Source organism: Notothenia rossii (genome assembly GCF_949606895.1).
Source record: "Notothenia rossii genome assembly, chromosome: 6".
Classification (NCBI taxonomy): Eukaryota; Metazoa; Chordata; class Actinopteri; order Perciformes; family Nototheniidae; genus Notothenia; species Notothenia rossii.
In genome coordinates this window covers 22,014,896-22,031,964 of record NC_136909.1, presented here as the reverse complement: position 1 = coordinate 22,031,964, position 17,069 = coordinate 22,014,896, and the positions used below count along the sequence as shown (strand labels likewise).

At 45.1% G+C, this 17,069-nt stretch overlaps 2 protein-coding genes across 3 annotated transcripts in view; one reads left to right on the top strand and one right to left on the bottom strand.

The window, feature by feature from the left end:
- Positions 1-13,501, bottom strand: part of LOC307042985 (zinc finger SWIM domain-containing protein 6-like) — a 46,351-nt gene extending 32,850 nt beyond the window's left edge. Inside the window, exon 1 of one of the 2 annotated variants that reach the window (XM_079687151.1) lies at positions 12,085-13,501. In XM_079687151.1, the coding sequence (XP_079543277.1) occupies positions 12,085-12,517 (433 nt within the window). In that variant the 5' untranslated portion in view covers positions 12,518-13,501. The remainder of the gene's footprint in view (positions 1-12,084) is intronic. The other variant, XM_079687152.1, reaches the window with a different exon arrangement.
- Positions 13,502-14,850: 1,349 nt separating this feature from the next.
- smim15 (small integral membrane protein 15) lies at positions 14,851-17,052 on the top strand. Its single transcript, XM_079687156.1, has 2 exons — positions 14,851-15,007; positions 16,294-17,052. The coding sequence occupies exon 2, from the start codon at positions 16,325-16,327 to the stop codon at positions 16,547-16,549; it is 225 nt and encodes a 74-aa protein (XP_079543282.1). The 5' UTR covers positions 14,851-15,007; positions 16,294-16,324; the 3' UTR covers positions 16,550-17,052.
- Positions 17,053-17,069: the final 17 nt, after the last annotated feature.

The window sequence follows — 17,069 nt, the reverse complement described above, 5'->3', positions numbered from 1 at the left end:
AGAGATGTGACAAGGCCCACTTCCCCTTTTGCTGCTTTCCCCCCTCTTCCCCCTGCTGCCAATCATGTGTCGTATGTTTCACACTCTTGCACGCGTTTGTGTGCTGAGCGTTTTTGTTTGTGCTAAGGCTAAGCCTGTCTACACAAGTTAGGAGACGTATAGAAGCGAGAGTCGAGGAGACAAAGAGACACACGAGGAAACAAAGGGCTTAGCAGGAAGTGTTGAGCCAGAAACGACAAAATGTACAAGCTGACTGTGGCTCGGAGTAAAGCGGGCCACAATGAGTTACAGTGACTAACATTACTAGCCAGAGAGAGATGCTGGGTGTAGGAGCCAGAGAACTGAACTGCAGCCAACCTGGATGAGGCTTGGTCCAGATACGTTGGGACAGTACTTGGGGCCCAGCTTCAGTCAGTTAGAGCAGGGGGGGGGGGGGGCAGGCTTATAGGCAAACAGGGAGAGAGAGAAAGAGAGAGGTTCTGAGGCTTTTCAGCTCCGGAGTGGGGTGGAGGGGGGACGGTTGGAGGGGGGACGGGGGACTGCTGAGAGTCAGGCAGTGCTGGAGCCCAGGCTCAGAGGAAGGGCCAGGGCTGGAGGCCAGAGGAGGAAGGGAGGGAGAGAGAGAGAGAGAAAGGAGGGCTGAGAATAGGAGGAGGCTGTGGCAGAGCCGAGGCTGAGGCCGGGGCCAGAGCCAGGGGCCCGAGCTTTAGATTTAGTCAGCTGTTCCCCTGGCCAGCAGCTGGAAGGACGTAAGGAGAGAAAGGGAGGGGAGGTAGCAGGGGAGGAAAGGGCAAAGACTCAGAGAGGGAATCGCAACGGAGAAACGGGAAAGTGAGAAGAGATGGAGAGGCATAAGAAAGAAAAAAAATAGCCCATCAATAGAGAGGGAGAGAAAGAAGAGAGAAAGGGGGAGATGGTGGTGGTGGTGGAGGTTTGGAAAGAGGACAGTGGAAAAGCCATTAGATTCCTATGAGAGAGAAAACAGCGCTGAGAGCAGAGCAACTAACAGAAGGTGGTTAAGGCTCACTGGCTTTGCAACCACTCTTCCCTTCCTACCTCTCTGGTCCTCCTGTTCCCTCATTCCTCTCTCCCCTCCCTCCATCCATCTCTCCATCGTCCTCCTCTCCTTCCGTCACTGGTGCACTATTTACTGGCTCTACTTTTGTCAACCGGTTTTGCTTCGGTAACAACCCTGCTATTCATTGCATACGACCTGCAGGCATGACCCTAAACACACACTGAGATCCCAAACAGGTGCCCCACACACACACACACACACACACACATACATACACACACACAGCAGGAGCAGCAGCAACGGGAAATGTGACTGAAGGGGGGAGGTTCACAGGGAGAGTAGACAGAAAGGCTGAAGTGAGAAGAGGGAGCTCTCTGTGGCTGCCTGAGAAGCAGGAGAAACAACAAGGGAAGAGGGGTTGAAAGAAGAGACAAATGGAAAGGAGGAGGGAAAAAACAGCGCATACATGCTTTGTTTCTAGAAAAGTGGTGAAATGAGATTTGGAGTAGAAGAGCAAAGGGGCAAGGGTTTGCCGTGGGGCAGGCAGCCACTGCTAGCAGAGCACTTTATGGCCTATTATATTCTATTCAGATGGACCATGCAGTCTGGGATAAAAGCGTTAAGTCTGTGTGTTAGAGGGTGACTCAGCACTTAGAGCCTTTCCAGGTGGACCCCTTCATAACTACACAATGCATATGAGTGAAGTGCCCTGCTTTATGCATATGGTCACTCACTCCCACACCTATGGCATTTTTTCTTCTCCTCCTCCACCTTTTAAACATCCTTGAAGAAACACTCCACTTATCTGTTGTTTAGACTGTTTTCAGCTGGATTCAACTAATTCCACCTGTTCATATGTATAAGAAAGAGAATAAGCGGAAGTGGAAGAGAATCAATAGGAGGGGTGTGTTCCGAAAGGAAAGCAAAAAGCCTGACACATGCATCCCTTAGCAGATTTCTTGCGATGTACTTTTTCTTTTTAACTTTCATTACAATTAGGAGAAGTGATTTGTGTGCAAGGCCCTCCCCTACTCCTCCATTTCCCTCCCCTCAATTGCTTCCTCTCCATCACTCTCTTGTCTCTCTGCAGCTCTCCCTCCACCCATCTGCCCTTTCCTCTTCGTTCTACCGCTGCGCCTCCCTATCCCCTTCTCTCCTCCCCTTGGTGGTGGTTAATGGCAGAGGGATCCAGCGTGGAATATAGATCAGTGCGAGATGGATGGGGCACCAGGAGCTCAGGCCAGTCCCGTAGGTCCCAGACCAAAGATTAACTAAATATTAGCTGACAGGAAGAGAGAGAGGCAGGGACACAGCTGCAGCTGCTAGTGCCACTGCCCGCAGAACAAACGACAGAGACTGTTTTTAACCCCATTTGCTCTCGGGAGAGGGAGAGACGCGTGCGATAAACACACACGATGCACAAATACACACAACGCATTGAGCATACATACTGCTGTGCACGTGTACACACATGCTATCAGAGGCACCCTGGGGGAAGAAGTCCACTAATCACATTCTCTCCTTCCCCTCTCTGCCCTGCCAAGGCTGATGGCGAGGTGGAAAAAAAAAGGAATAAATCTTTATTAGGCGATGTGTCCCTGCTTTATCGATCGCTTCGCTCCTTCCCTCCCCTCCTTCCCTCCCCTCCTCCCTCTCCACCCCCCCCCCCCCCCCCCCCCTCTTTCTCCACCCTCCTTTTGTTATTTTAGGCATGTGTCTGCCATCCAGTCCAATTGAGTCAGGCTGTACATCAGAAAGGAACATTATCCATGTCTCCATGGGCTGGGCTGTCACTGGATGTAAGGGGGTGGGAGGTTAGGTGATGTAGCCACCCAGGAGGGACAGCTAGCTGGATAACGGCTAGCCAGACAGGCAGCCAGGCAGACAGACAGATACGAGGTTTGGAAAAATTAGGGAGACTGAAAGGGTGGCAACAACAGAGAGGGACATCCTCAACAATAGGAAGTGAGAACAAGCATAGTATTGCGCAGAGTGATTTATGGTGCTAATTTCCCAGCCACTATGATAACAAAGAGTCACAACTTTTTCCCACTTACTGCAAAGGATGTACCCTAAATGATTTAAACTGGATTTATTTTGGATACAAAAGTGTTACTTTTTACATTTTCATTTATATGAAGAAAAAAAAACATTAACATATTAACATTGCGCATGTTAAATATTGTACAACACAAGCAGTACAAGGACTTGTTCATTGAAAACAAAAGTCAGGATTTATCTGAAAGACCAAGTAAATGGGTTTATAAACTGGACCAGAATTTCCAAATGCAATACTCTGGGACCAACATAAATATTAAGGTATATAGATATTGAGCAAAACAGTGAACTTCTTATTCAGTGCATCAGCTAAATGGCTAGCATAAAAGATTTCCGAAGGGTAGGCCATCCTTACATCTGAAAAGGTTCCAGGAAGATCACAATTCAAGGATCATTCAAAAACGTCTGAGAAAGACACAACAGCAAATAGGCCAAGTCCTGCTACTCTCCTCATTCCACCGAGTGGCACACAGAGCTGCTAAATGTAGAAACAGTGATAGCCCCTGAGGTCTGGATGCAGACTAGCACTGAGCAGCACAGCACAGAGCAGCAGCTAGCGAGCGGGCTAGCTTCCCTTTGGGACTTTAGACACAGGAAACACTGTGGAAACATGTTGTATCTAGATAGGGGCAATGTAAATAAGATATGAGTTTCTATTGCCTGGCTTGGGAAATGAAACTGGAAAATTGAGACGGAAAGAAAAAGAGATCATGAGAGCTTATAAACACAAGGAAGGAATGCATAAAAGAGAAGGAGGATAGGCACAGGTATGGAGTGATTAGGAGTACAAGGGCAAGCAAATAAGACTACAAGAAGATGAAGGGCAGGAATGAGGAAAGAAAAAGAACAAAAAAAGCAAGCCAGCAAATGAGCAAAAAGAAAAGAAAGAACTCCTTCAACACAAAACTCTTAAGAAGGGCAAGCTAGATTCTATAGTCAGTTCAAAGCCGCCATCTCCTTCCCTTTGAATTTCTCTCATTCTCTTTCTTTGTCTGCTTCTCTGTCTCTCGTGCCTGGGGAGCTTTTCTAGCTCTATTCAGCCCTGCTATTCTACAGAGCAGTGAATGCATGTCTCACATGCCACACAGCCACGACATCGTTGGACCAGGCACAGCCAGAGGCACCTCACACTCTCAGGACCTACTCCTCTGCATAGCTCACACGGCACTTGAGCCTGCCGGGCAAGAAGAGAAGGTGAACTCCCCCTCTCAATCTGGCTCTGGTTCCCAGTTGTTCCACAAATTAACAGACAGGCTGGGCATGTGTTCTGTCCCCTCTCTGACGATCTCTCAGGTGAGAAATGGCTTATTGGGACACGAGAAGCACACATCCACCCATTCAATGAGGCAAGCAAGCTTTTCCTTTGGTCAGGTGATGTTTATTGGAAAACAATAATGTGAGAAGGGTTTCGTCTTTCAAGCAGAGGAATCGGCCACTGGAGGGACAGTCTGACCAGATTGACCTTTGGCTTTTGTAAATCCCTGGGGGTCAAGTTAAGAGGTCAGCATTGGGCCAGCTCAATGCTGGGGAGGGACCAGTCGATATGTGTGTGTGTGTGTGTGTGTGTGTGTGTGTGTGTGTGTGTGTGTGTGTGTGTGTGTGTGTGTGTGTGCATGCATGAAAGTGTAAAGGGGATAGGGTGAGAATGATGAAAGACGGGAATGTCGTCCACCCTCTTATCATTAAAATGCCTTTATTGAGCCTGACACACACCGCTATCAACACACTCACTGTGCCATTAACACGAGTCATACACACACATGCTCACATTCACACAAAGATAAAAACAGGCTAAGGAATCTTCATGTGCTCAAAGTCCTGTGTAAATATGTGCTAAAGAATATGTTTGTCCAGGAAGCAGCCTGAACAGGTAAATGCACACTCCATTCTCAGCTAACACTCATTTGCAATAACACCAAGAGGTCAGTTGGTCACAACAAGGAAAGGTCCTTGTTACCTTGGTTAAAGTTAGTTTAATGTAGACAAACCACTACAAGCCAAAGTCCTGCTATTCTCTTATTTGTCTTTGATAGATCAAAAAGATTGGCCTTAATCTGGGACAAAGTGGTCACTTTCTACTGTCTCAGTAAAGTATAAGGTGATTCTGATCTACACGCACAAATACACAACAAAATATCATTGCTGATCCAGAGCTGTTTGGCTTCTGGCGAGAAACAGGTGTTGACCAAACTGCACAGAGAGGCTCTGATCTGGGGCAACAGTGAAAGCATATGTTGTCTCTAACATGTATTCTCATAGTCATGTATTAACTACACACACACAAAGATTACGCTTGAAACCTGCCACTGCAGTACGCAGAGTCTTGGCCTGCTTAGTGCTTCTTTCAGCAGCCCATTGGTGCAAAGAGGAATTCATTAAAAAGAAAAAAAGTGAAAGGGAGCATGAGATAGGAGAACGCTGAGTGCTGCATTCCCCTGTTGTTATTATTGCCAAATCGAAGAGAGAAGGGCGGCTGGTAATAAAAGTCATTAAATGAAATAGAAAAAACAGCTTTTAATAGGGCCTTGTCATTGTGGATTTAGTAGCCTTTCTATCGCCTGCTCCCTCTGCTATGTTCCCTGTGCTCACAGTGAAGAGAGGGGCAGAAGCTGTGTGGAAGCACTGGATTCCTAGACAGAGTCAGCCAGCCGAGGAGCTGTGCTGACGCACAGGCAGCAGCCACAGTCTGGGACACGAGACAAGTCAAGCTGGAACAGGGACTGGAGCAGGCGTTAGAGGAGTCATGCTGGAACTTTATCACTTTAGCTGGTTTATTTTAACAGGCTCGATGAAGGCTGATTTTGTACATTGAGATACTCTGAAAATAAGCCAGTATTACCACGCAGACTCATTTTTGAAGTGTGGTCTTGGGGCAACCTGGTAATAGACCTGAGGGTGTGGCAGAAATAAGGAGGCCAGAGCTGGAACTAGGAATGGTTATTTAAGAGGGGGGGGGAGGAAACAGCTAGGATATGTGGGACCAGGAATGGGGTGGAGGGTGGCTCCAGTCAGGTGGAAAGACTGGAAATAAGGCAGACAGCTAGCTTGGGATGGCAGAAAGACTGTCTAGTGGCCCGTCCACACAGCGGCGTGCGTTGAAAGCTTCGCCATTCACTTTGAATGGGGTGACGTCAATTTTCGCCGAACTGCATTGTGGGAAGCGAAGCGGAGCTTTGCTGGCGTGGCTCGCTGCAAAAGTTGAGCAATGTTTAACTTTTGAAAACTCTGCAGAAATATCAGCCAATCGAATCATATGTCAGTACAAGCTCTAGCCAATCAAAACGCTGCTTGTGTGTCAGGGGCGGGAGATTCATGTGATTGGTGGTTGTTGGTCGAGTTTCAGACACGCCCGCCGGCAAGCTTCAACGCACGCCGCTGTGTGGACGGGCCGTAATGGTACATCTTGGGGACAGTCTAGTAAATGTGAATAGCAGGAGACCATTATGACTGGGTGTAGAAGATGGAACATAGCAGAAGTTATGGTCTGTGGTGGGAATAATCTATCCGAAAGCACATCTTGGTCTGGGAAAAGGAATGGTTAGATTGTGTAGTTGGGACTGTGGCGAGCTTTGGGACCTTCTGGAAACTTCTGACACGATGCGAACATGACAGAGCAGGCATAAGAGCCAGTGGTCATCTATCACTTGATGAGCACAGCAATGATAACGTATTTTTCTTTGGGTTCAATCGTTGAGGGGGCCACCCAGACTGAAAGCTCCCCGGGGCTGACTGTCTGTGAGTAATCGAAGGCGGAAACTGAGCTTGTGCTGAAACTCATTATAAGAAGAATGAAAGTAATTATCACGTAAACACGTTTCAGATTTACAGCCTTGCTTACTCTAACTTCAGTTTATATTACTAAATGTGAACAAAAAAGTCATTACCTGGATTACCTCAGTTCAATGTCACCACGATGTAACATGGAAAACATTGACAGCTAATATAATACAATGCATAGTATTTTGTTGCTAAAAAAACATGTGCACTAATAGACACATTTGCACAAAGAAAGACTTAGCTTACACGTTTTCATTAAGCGACGGCTGAAATGTATACTATCTTTTTCCATTCAGCAACATAATGGGACAAAGGCCTGGAATCTGCTTCTCTCAGTCTCTCAGATACACTCAGTTAGCCAAAGAGAGCACTTTCCCTAAATAATCAGTGTCTCTTCACATGGATGTGGTTGCTGCCTCTTTCTCTCTCCCTCTTGGACAGCCATTTGTTTACACTAGTCCTAGGCTCAGCCATGTTTCCATGACGATACAATCCCAAGGATAGTCACATGGCTGGGGGTAGACCTGAGGCGCCGGCTCCAGGATCACTGCTCCTTCAAGACTCCAACCTTCGAGCTCGGTCCATAAAAGATATCTGACAAACTGACCTTAAGGTTTACTTTTCCAGTTTTACTTTGGGGAATGATTTTCTAAATCCACGAGTCATATTTTGTCAGTTTCTCTCTAAGTCACATGTTGAGCCTCGTAACATCTTGGTTTTTCACAACAGCATTAAACAGCATTTTCGGAAGTGTTCTGTCTTTCTGCTTCTCTGATGGTAGGCATGTGGGCTCATTCTCGACGGCATTGTAAAAAGATAAAAGGAACTCTCTAACCTAACAGGAAAATAAAACCAGATCCACCCACATGAAAAGAAACAGCCCACACACAAACAGAAAGAATAAGCCCTCACCCACCAAAAATTCAGCCTGATAGCGTCTTGCATACAACATGCTCATGCAAGATTTACGTTTGGCATCTTAAATTCTGCACCTTTGTGGACAAAATGCTTGAAATGTCGATGTAGGTCCTCAAGAAGCTCTTTGAAAAGCCTTGTGAAAATAGTTGAGAGTACAAAAATGTGTTTGAGTTTGTGTGAAGAAGAGTGTGTTCTTGCACAAACATCCTCAGTGTTACTTTGTAAGTGGTTCAGATCTCTCCTTGGTATTTGGCTTAACGCTTTGTAACACAAACAATAACCTCCAAGTGAATGTGAATATTCTTTGTTGTTTTATCAGCCCCTTTGTTTTGTGGGTGTGTTTTATTGTAGTAAATTATGTCTGATATTTCGATGGTTCTGCCTGAATGCTAAGCAAACATGTGATTTAAATTCAATAGGAAATGACATATAGTGCTACGGCTTCTCTATTCTCACACCTAACACATGCCTTTTACGAGCCAATCATAAGGGTTAGGAGAGTTTATGTTATGATTTTTACCATCTGTGTGTTACAAAAAAAGGAACAGGTTAAAATACAGGGAACCACCGGCCTGGTTGTTATTTCACTCTTTCATTGACATCATGATGAAAAGAGGGGGAGAGAGAGTAGATGACGCAGAAACCTAATTAAGATTCTCCCGAGCGTGAGCAAATTAACCTGAGTTATGAGCTTGCAGAAGCACAAGACTGACACACACATTCACACACAACTTTCGTTTTTGAAATAGGTGGAGCAGATGAGAATGACATTCACACTCAAACAGGCATGACTGCCATGGACGTTCAGTGATATTTTAAGCAGGGTAAAGACGAATATTATAGGCCATCTAGTCCAAAACCACTACCATGGAAAGTACACCAAAATAGGCTACAGGATATGCATATCGGTTTTCATTCTTGTTGAATTTAAAACAGCCTCAACAGCCTCATCACTCAGATTTGGGGCAGCAGCATGATAAAATGACATGTAGCTTCATGTGAAAAATTAGCCTAACAAGGAGAGCTGGATAAATAGGCTGTAGCATGTACCGTACGCTAATGACATTGCAGAGAGCGACATATGCCAGGCATCAGTATGTCACTCCATGGGGACATGGGGCTTACGGTAAGAGGATAGTAAGAGAGAAGTGGTGCTGTGTGTGTGTGTGTGTGTGTGTGTGTGTGTGTGTGTGTGTGTGTGTGTGTGTGAGTGTGAGTGTGAGTGTGCGTGTGCGTGTGCGTGTGCGTGTGCGTGTGCGTGTGCGTGTGCGTGTGCATGTGTGGTTATGGTTTATTTACCTCTTGGCACAAAGCCCTGAAGGCAGAGGGGGTGGGAGTTAGAAATACATGGATGAGGGGTCAAAGGGGGGAGGAGCAGGACAGCACATGTCATATATGAATGAGAGAAGAGGGGATGAACTTGACCCAGACTGGAGGACTAAAACAGGAAGGAGATAATGAAGTGCAAACATGCTTTGTCATGCCATGTTAGAGCCATAGGATTAGAATTCTATAATTAGAGGACGGGGCACCATAATACTAGCCTTCCTTTCAGCATGATGAGTTGCCGAGTCTAAATTACACAAGAGGGCCGGAGAACAGCTGCTGTGATCAGAACAGGCATCTCGGGAAGTTTTCTATACCGGTAAAACGATGCTCAGTTACGGCCTGGTCTGATTGAAAACCAGAGATGGAACTTGGCACAAAGGTGAGATTTGTACTAATGTTTCTATGATCAGCTCATGACAATGTTATGTTTATGACAGACAGTCTTCCAGGTCCAAAAGCGACATGCATAGTCATTGTATTCATCTGTAGTTGTTGATGTATAATTACACACAGGGTTTCATGCAGGTTGAGGTTACATAAGTTTCACTACCTGGTCAGCGACTGACAAATTCATCACTGATTCGACGGTAGAAAGAGTGCAAGAGGGCTGGAGCTGGGTGGTTATAACACTGCTATAACAGGAGGAGCAGTGGACTGCTAGATGACACTTGCTTTCACATATGAATATTTATCTTGAAGGCTGGCATTGGAACAGATGAGCTCGCATGGGAGAGAGAACAACCAATCTATCTCACTCTCGACCATTCTCGGTGCTTCATTCTTTACTTCCAGACATCCCTTTCTCTTGCAATCACCATTTCAATGCCTCTTTCCTCTTTTGCATTTTCCACCCACTTTTTCCCTCTAGGCTTCCCCTCTTTTTCTTGATATCACCCAATCTATTGCTCTTCCCCCTAAACGCCATCCGCTATCCATTGGCTCTCTGCAGCACTGATGTATCGAAAGGGATGTAGACAAAAAAGGAAAAAAGCGTGTGATTAATGTCTTTGAGAAAAAGATAAATAATCACAGGAGACTGGGGGCTGGTAGTTGGCCTTAGGGGAGTAAATATGGAGAGTTTTATAGCTGCTCACTTGGGAGAGAGGGAGGTGGAGGAGATGAGAGGGGGAGGAAAGGAATACAGCGACAGCAGATCCATTCAAGTATATTAGCTTTCCCCCCATACACAATAACCTCCACATCTATTCTATTCCTCTACTGTCTTTCATCATCAACACTGAATACCATCCTACTGACAGCACACACACACAGGAAGCCACACAAAAGCCATGCCCGCCTGTATGCAGACACACACACCCTCACAGGCACCCTGCACTTTTTTCCAGGGCCAGACCCACTGTATGTATTTGATGGGCCAATACATGTGGTGTGTGATGTGGCTGACAGCCCCCTCCCATGCGTCCCTGCTTTTAAGCTCTCATCCTCCAGTGGCTGCCTGTCCCCTGGAGTAGATTGCATCTTTTATTTATCATTTTCTCTTCTTTAGCTTTATTTCCCCCTAGCCCCCCCAAACAAATGCTGTGGCGAAAATTGCAATCAGCATAACATGCCCTCCTCCTGCTGTGTACTCGCCTGTCATCCTCCACTCTCTGTGAGCATGCAGGATGAGACTGACAGCCCGTGCAGACGAAGACACACACACACATGCACACACACATGCACACACAGATGCATGCACAATCCCCCTCAGTGTTTATCAAACCCCCACACATAATCTTGTCTTTCTCTTTCTCTCTCGCACACAACAAAAACACATGCATGGCCAAAGAAAATGACCCCGTTCCCCTCTTTGTCTCTATTTCTAACTATTGCAAAGCACACAAACACACATGAATCTCCTCACTGACGCCCTTACACTGTTTTACTCCGTGCTGGGTGTTTAGCTTCCCGAAGCCCCAAAAGAGTGAGCACATACATGAGTCTAATGCTGGGGAATCTGGTAAACAGGCCAGAGAGGGAGGGAGAGCTGCCTGCCTGTCTGCCTGCTCCATGGCTACTATTGTGCACTGCACATTCTCTGAGCCCACAAGAGCTGAAGCCATCTCCACACAGATTCTTTGGAGGGATGTAAGCCAAGAAGTGAGAGAGGGAGCAGGGGAGAGAAAAGGAGAGGGTGAAGGAGGGAGGAGGAAGAAGATCATGCATAAAATCTTGTTTGGAGAAGGCATTAAGATTCAGATGAACTGGGGAGGGTAATGGGATTAGAATCCTGAACCGTTTCCAAGGGTGGGGAGTCGGATTGACAGCTGAGTCTATTGCACTGACGATTGCAGTGAAATATTGTGGCTCTGGCAAAGGCAGCTAGCCAGGCATGGAGGCAGGCAGGGAAGCAGGGGATTGCTTAGCCTACAGTACCTCTGTTTACTCCAAGCTTTACCACACATAATACAGAAGACAGGGGGGAAAGCATCTCTGCCTCTATCAGCTGCACATAGCCTGGGCTTTAACTGAATATTGGGAAAACAGCAGAAAAGCTTCAGTCTGTCTCACAAAGGTGTTTGGCAAACAAAACAGAAGCACTGTGGCTTTAAATCGCCCTCCCTCCCACCCTTTCTAAATATCTTCTATTTAGCCAGCGGTGAAAAGATATAGGGGGCTTTTGTCCGCGTACCCATTGGTGGGGGCATGGAGAGCTGGAAAGACATAAAAATAGGAACAAAGTACTAAGCTTCCAATTGGGATGGCTCTGGGCAATTCAATGCGCTCAGCTCAGTGGGCAAAAACAAGGAGAAGTGGGCTACTATTACGGGCTTATCTGAAAATAGGCTATTCTCACACAGCTATAGTATAGACTGGTGTGGAAATACCCTGCATTGTTTATAACACACACGGCTATGGGAGGCAAACACAAGCCCTTTAAAAGTCTGCCATGGCTCCATAGAAAAGGGCAAACCGTTCGAGTTAGACGTGTTGTTCATTGTAGTCTGTTTTGCTGCATTTCTGTAACGTTATAGTCCACTCACCGACTTGCAATACGTTGTCCACCCAGCCACCCTCTAGCAGAGTGACACCCCGTAGGAAAGGCAGCTGGGTCTCGTCGTTATTGTCCCCGCTAGTTCCACTTTCCTCTCCTCCGGCGTTGAAAGAGGAATACATACAGATCTCCTTCTCGCTCCTCGGGAATGACCAATATACGATCCTTCGCTGGACGGGTTCCGGGATCCTCTCGAACCGCTCCTCCACCCTCTGAAACGGCCACTTCTCCGCGACTCTGCGTGCCGCGATGTCGAGCAACGACTCGGGGTTATGTGTTTTTCCGTTCCCCGACCCTCCCGGAGCGGACCCTGCGCCGCCACACAGGACTCCTCCAGCCCGCTGCCCCTGCCTGCATGCCGGGTTGTAGCCGGGCCTGCAGCAGAGCCGCTTGGCTGGGGGCTGCTGGACTCGCTCGGCCATGATCGCACCGCTTCCAACCTGAAGCGCTGTTCCTCTCCGATCATATAAACGGGATAAGGAAGAGAAAAGGGCAATCTCGCACCGATTGTTTGCCGTACATGGAGAGACAGCCCTTATTTGGAAAGGGAGGCGGCGCCTGCGAGTTCCGTGAAGTCCTTTGTGTTGTCAAAGTAACCGGGAGGGGCGGGGTCCTGGAGCGCAGCCAGCGCACGAGTGGCGCTATAAAAGGAACTGGAGGCGGAATTCCCGAACGTCGGCAAATCCTTTGTGAAGCCGTTTGGGAGCGCGAAGGCGGAGCCCCAGCGGCCGACGGCCTTTGAAGTTTCCTTCTTATTCGAGTTTAAAGGCGGGGACTTAATCCAGGGGCGGTCTCGCAGTTTCCCACAGGGGTAAAAGGGGGCAAGAAAACTGACTTTTTTCCTTTGGAGCCTGTGCTACCACCCCGGGCTCTAGCTTCTTCAATAACAACGTGATGGTTGTTTTCGAGGCTTAAGTCCAAAGGACTCTCAGCTGTCAGAGACAGAAAGGGCGTGGGAGGAGGAACATAAATATATGGAGCTGGACATGCTTGTCCTCTGTATTCAATACTCATGGCATGTTTGTTAGTGGCTGGTGCAGCTTATGGACAATTAATTGTACTCGAAAATAAAGGAAAAATAGCTTCCTTGCTATCTCTCTCTCTCTTTCTTTCTTTCTTTCAGTCTCACACACAGACACTAATTTAACTTGACTAAAAAACAGGGTGACTTTGACTTAATATGATTAAAGACTTAACAAGCACATATTTGACACTAAGCTAAGACTAAATTAAAGAAAAGTTGCTGACATTAAAACGAAGCCTGTGAGAAGAAAGGCCTCTTCTGAGGTCAGAAAAAAACGATCCCTGGTGATGGTGATGGTGGTATATTCATTCATTTTACATTTAAATATTAAACAGTCAAGTCATGCTCTATAGAGGAAATTACTCAAGGTCTGGCCAGACAACTAGGTTTTCTTGCAATCATTATGACACACACCAGTGGAGCTGGTTAACTATAAAATGTGGTGTAGTCGTTTTATGGTCCTCCTTCCTGTCTGTTGATAATGCTTGTTCCACAGCTTCGTCATGAAAAGGGGGCCTACTTCTGTAGGAGTCAAATAGTCATCAGGGGTTTAGGGTGCGGCTGCATTGCCCACCCCCTGGGTTCTCCCTTCCTGGGGAGACATGTAACAGAAGCTAATAATTATAAGCAAAAGCCATAAGATGGGGGTGGGGGCTAAATTGTCTATAAAACTTGCCCAAAACTATGCTGGCTAACCAGAAAGTGTGTTCGCAATGTGTTTATCCTCTGCATGTGTTCCCAGCTGCCCCTCTCTTTCCTCTGTGAGCAGGGCTAAAAGGCTGGCCTTTGAACTGCTCTGAAAGTGATCCATGCCGTATGGACAGAGCAGATGTGGCCTAACCTGATTTGGTTTCAATACTTCCCCACAGGAAGTTCACAAAGCCAGCAGGTCCATCTTTGTTATGTTAGTCATCTTTCCCAGAGGGCCAGTGCAGCCTTTTGCTTCTTTTTTTTTTAAATAGCTATTTCCTTATAGTTTTTTCTATTCTTCAAGCAGAATAGTTATACACACATGGTCAGTTTTAAGAAATAGACGTCATCTGAACAGAGTAGACCATATTTGTCAATCTGTATCCAATAATTTAAGTTAGCATATTCGTAGCAAACTCATATTATTTCTAAGTAACCATAACCAACAAGAGTGTGCTATATCCAAACAGATAATATTGTAGCTTCAACCCCACAGGTAAGCTCTACATATGATCAAACTTGAACATAATGTATCAAATGTACTCACTCACAAAGACCCAACCATACATATTGGTGCTAGATGTTTAGTCTATTTATATTAGCTTTATTTATTTATTTATAATTATCCTGTTATGTTTATCTATGGCTTTTAAAAGTCATTTCATTTATTTTATTCATATTTACTATCTTATTCTGCTGCACCTATACTGGACCAGCTCAGAAGAAATGTCTCTGTGCCCTAACAATGACAACAAAGTTCTTGTATCTTGAACCATTTTTTTCCCACTGAGATCGTTTTTTTTAATCCTGCACCTTAAGGAATAGGTTAAATAAAAATCTTAAATGCTATGATTCAGAGTAGTATAGTATGGCTCCCTGTTTTTAAAGTTATTTCATGTGCAATTATTCCTTTTGTTATGTTCTTAAAATATATAATATACATTTTGCAGGCAATGTGATACAATATACAACATTATGACCAAACACTGCATAAAATGCAGTTTACATTTTGCTCTGTATTTTGATTATTTGTAGGCTACATCTAATTTCCTAGGCTTGAGGACTACATTTCCCATCTTTAAAGCGGCGCGTCATATCCAATCAGGGCGAGGAATAGGACCACATCACGTTACACTACCCGGAACTGGGAGGAGGTGGTACTAATTGTCGCGGATATAAACACAATCTCAGCAAATTGGTAAGTTTATTTTATATCTTTATCTTTTTTACCACCGATAACCAATATGAAAATATATATTATTTGTTTTGTCACGTTCACACGCATAGTTGTGGAGCAGTTTAGCCGAGAGTCGAAGCTATCCTGCTCCTTAAAGTTAGGCCGTTATGAATGGGCAGGTTAGCAAGCGTCGCTAATCGCAGTAGAGAGGTTCATTTCTAAACCCGCATCTCAGATATTCAGATCAAATACTACTAGCAGTCCAGGCAAATGTGTAAAATGAGTTTGAGTATATAAGGTTTTATCTAGAGTAGATAGTTTGTAAGGGTTTTCGGAATGCAGCTAACGGAGCTAGCTTTGGCTCAGTTTGACGCTACTTAGATGCTGGAGATTAACTCTAGCGGTTAATCAAGCGGCTGTTTGGTTGAAGAGCTCAACAAGTAGCGATAACCAAGGTTAAATATATTGGTTTAACAATATTGATGACGATAATGATGGATTTTTCACTGCACTGATGCCAGTGGGCAGCATTGTGATAACGATGTCTATGTAACGTTACACTTTCTGTGGTAGCACCGTTTATAAGTGACTGTTATGTTGTATATATTGACTGTTGTGCGTTTTTATGTATGCCTTTTAATGTGTGTATATGGTACAGGTGTGTATAAATGTGTATATATGCATATTTTTCTAATATATGTTGTATTCCTTGGGATTGTGAGAAACAGCATTTCGATCTCCCTGTCTGTATCTCACATACAGAAGATTTACAATAAAGTTGACTTTGACTTTTGACGTAAAAATATTGTTTTACCTGGATTATTAAAAAACCCTAGTATTATTTACCCAGTGAAACATACCTCCTTAAAACCAATTGTACGACACATTAATTCTGATGAATATCAATGTAGATTAGACGATATGTACCATGGGATGTAGCAATTTGTTACTTTCAGAAAGTGTCTAATACTTAATTACCATGAATGCTATTATTAATGTTCATTATTCGTAATTGTTGTTTCAATAAGACAGTTAAGAGGGAGCAACAGGGAAACAACGAATCACATTTTCTTTGCTCAGTTTTATAAAGTACCTTAACTCGTCAAAACTGCATTTAGCTGATTAACCAGAAAGTAAAAATGTCTGTTTCATTACTTAATAGGGGTGTTGTGTCTGTCAACAGTTTCGTGAGATTGAACGCATAATAACAACACCTTCTAACATATTAACCTGTTATTATAATTTGTACATATTAGTTGCTTTTCCTCTGGATATTCATTGCTTTCTCTCTTGGTACCCTTTCTCAGGTCTGATTGCGCCTGACTGTTGCTAAACAGGATGATTGACGTTCGAGCATGGGCAGAGTATGTGGTGGAGTGGGCTGCCAAAGACCCCTACGGTTTCCTCACCACTGTCATCCTGGCTCTCACACCTCTCTTCATTGCCAGTGCACTGCTGTCCTGGAAACTGGCCAAGATGATCGAGGCACGTGACAAGGAACAGAAGAAAAAGCAGAAACGTCAGGACAACATAGCCAAGGCCAAGAGGACCAAGAAAGATTGAGCCTGTGGGTAGGATGAGGGCATATAAAAGGAGGAGCATCCACCACACATGCAGCCCTCCTTATTCCAAATAACTTAACAACATGGAGCCCTTTGTGTCCCAGCCCTACGGTCAGCACAGGGCCCCTACGCCTCAAATCTGGGGTGGGAGACTGGCCCCACAGGCTAACAGTGCTGAGACGGACAGTACTGCCCGAAGGAGGCTCGTCCCAGTGGGACTCTGGTCAGCAAGAGCACAGTGGTCATCTGTATCATTTAGTTTTACAGAAATCCGCTGATAATAATGTGCAGCTGTTGCAACTCTTTGCATTCCATTGTTAGCACCCATGTTCTTTAGAATTGAAGATGTAATAATGAGCTTACTGGAACTTTTTCCAAAATATCAAAAATACTACTTTCTAATCAATAAAGTTTTCATGTCGAATATGATCTAATTTCCTCATTATGGATTTTATATTGAAATGGAAAAATGATGTAATTCTAATTAAATGCAGATAAAGTATTCATCCTCTCATCTTTAA

Coding starts and splice junctions, on each gene's coding strand:
- smim15 (XM_079687156.1), top strand. CDS start 16,325: ATGATTGACGTTCGAGCATGGGCAGAGTATGTGGTGGAGTGGGCTGCC.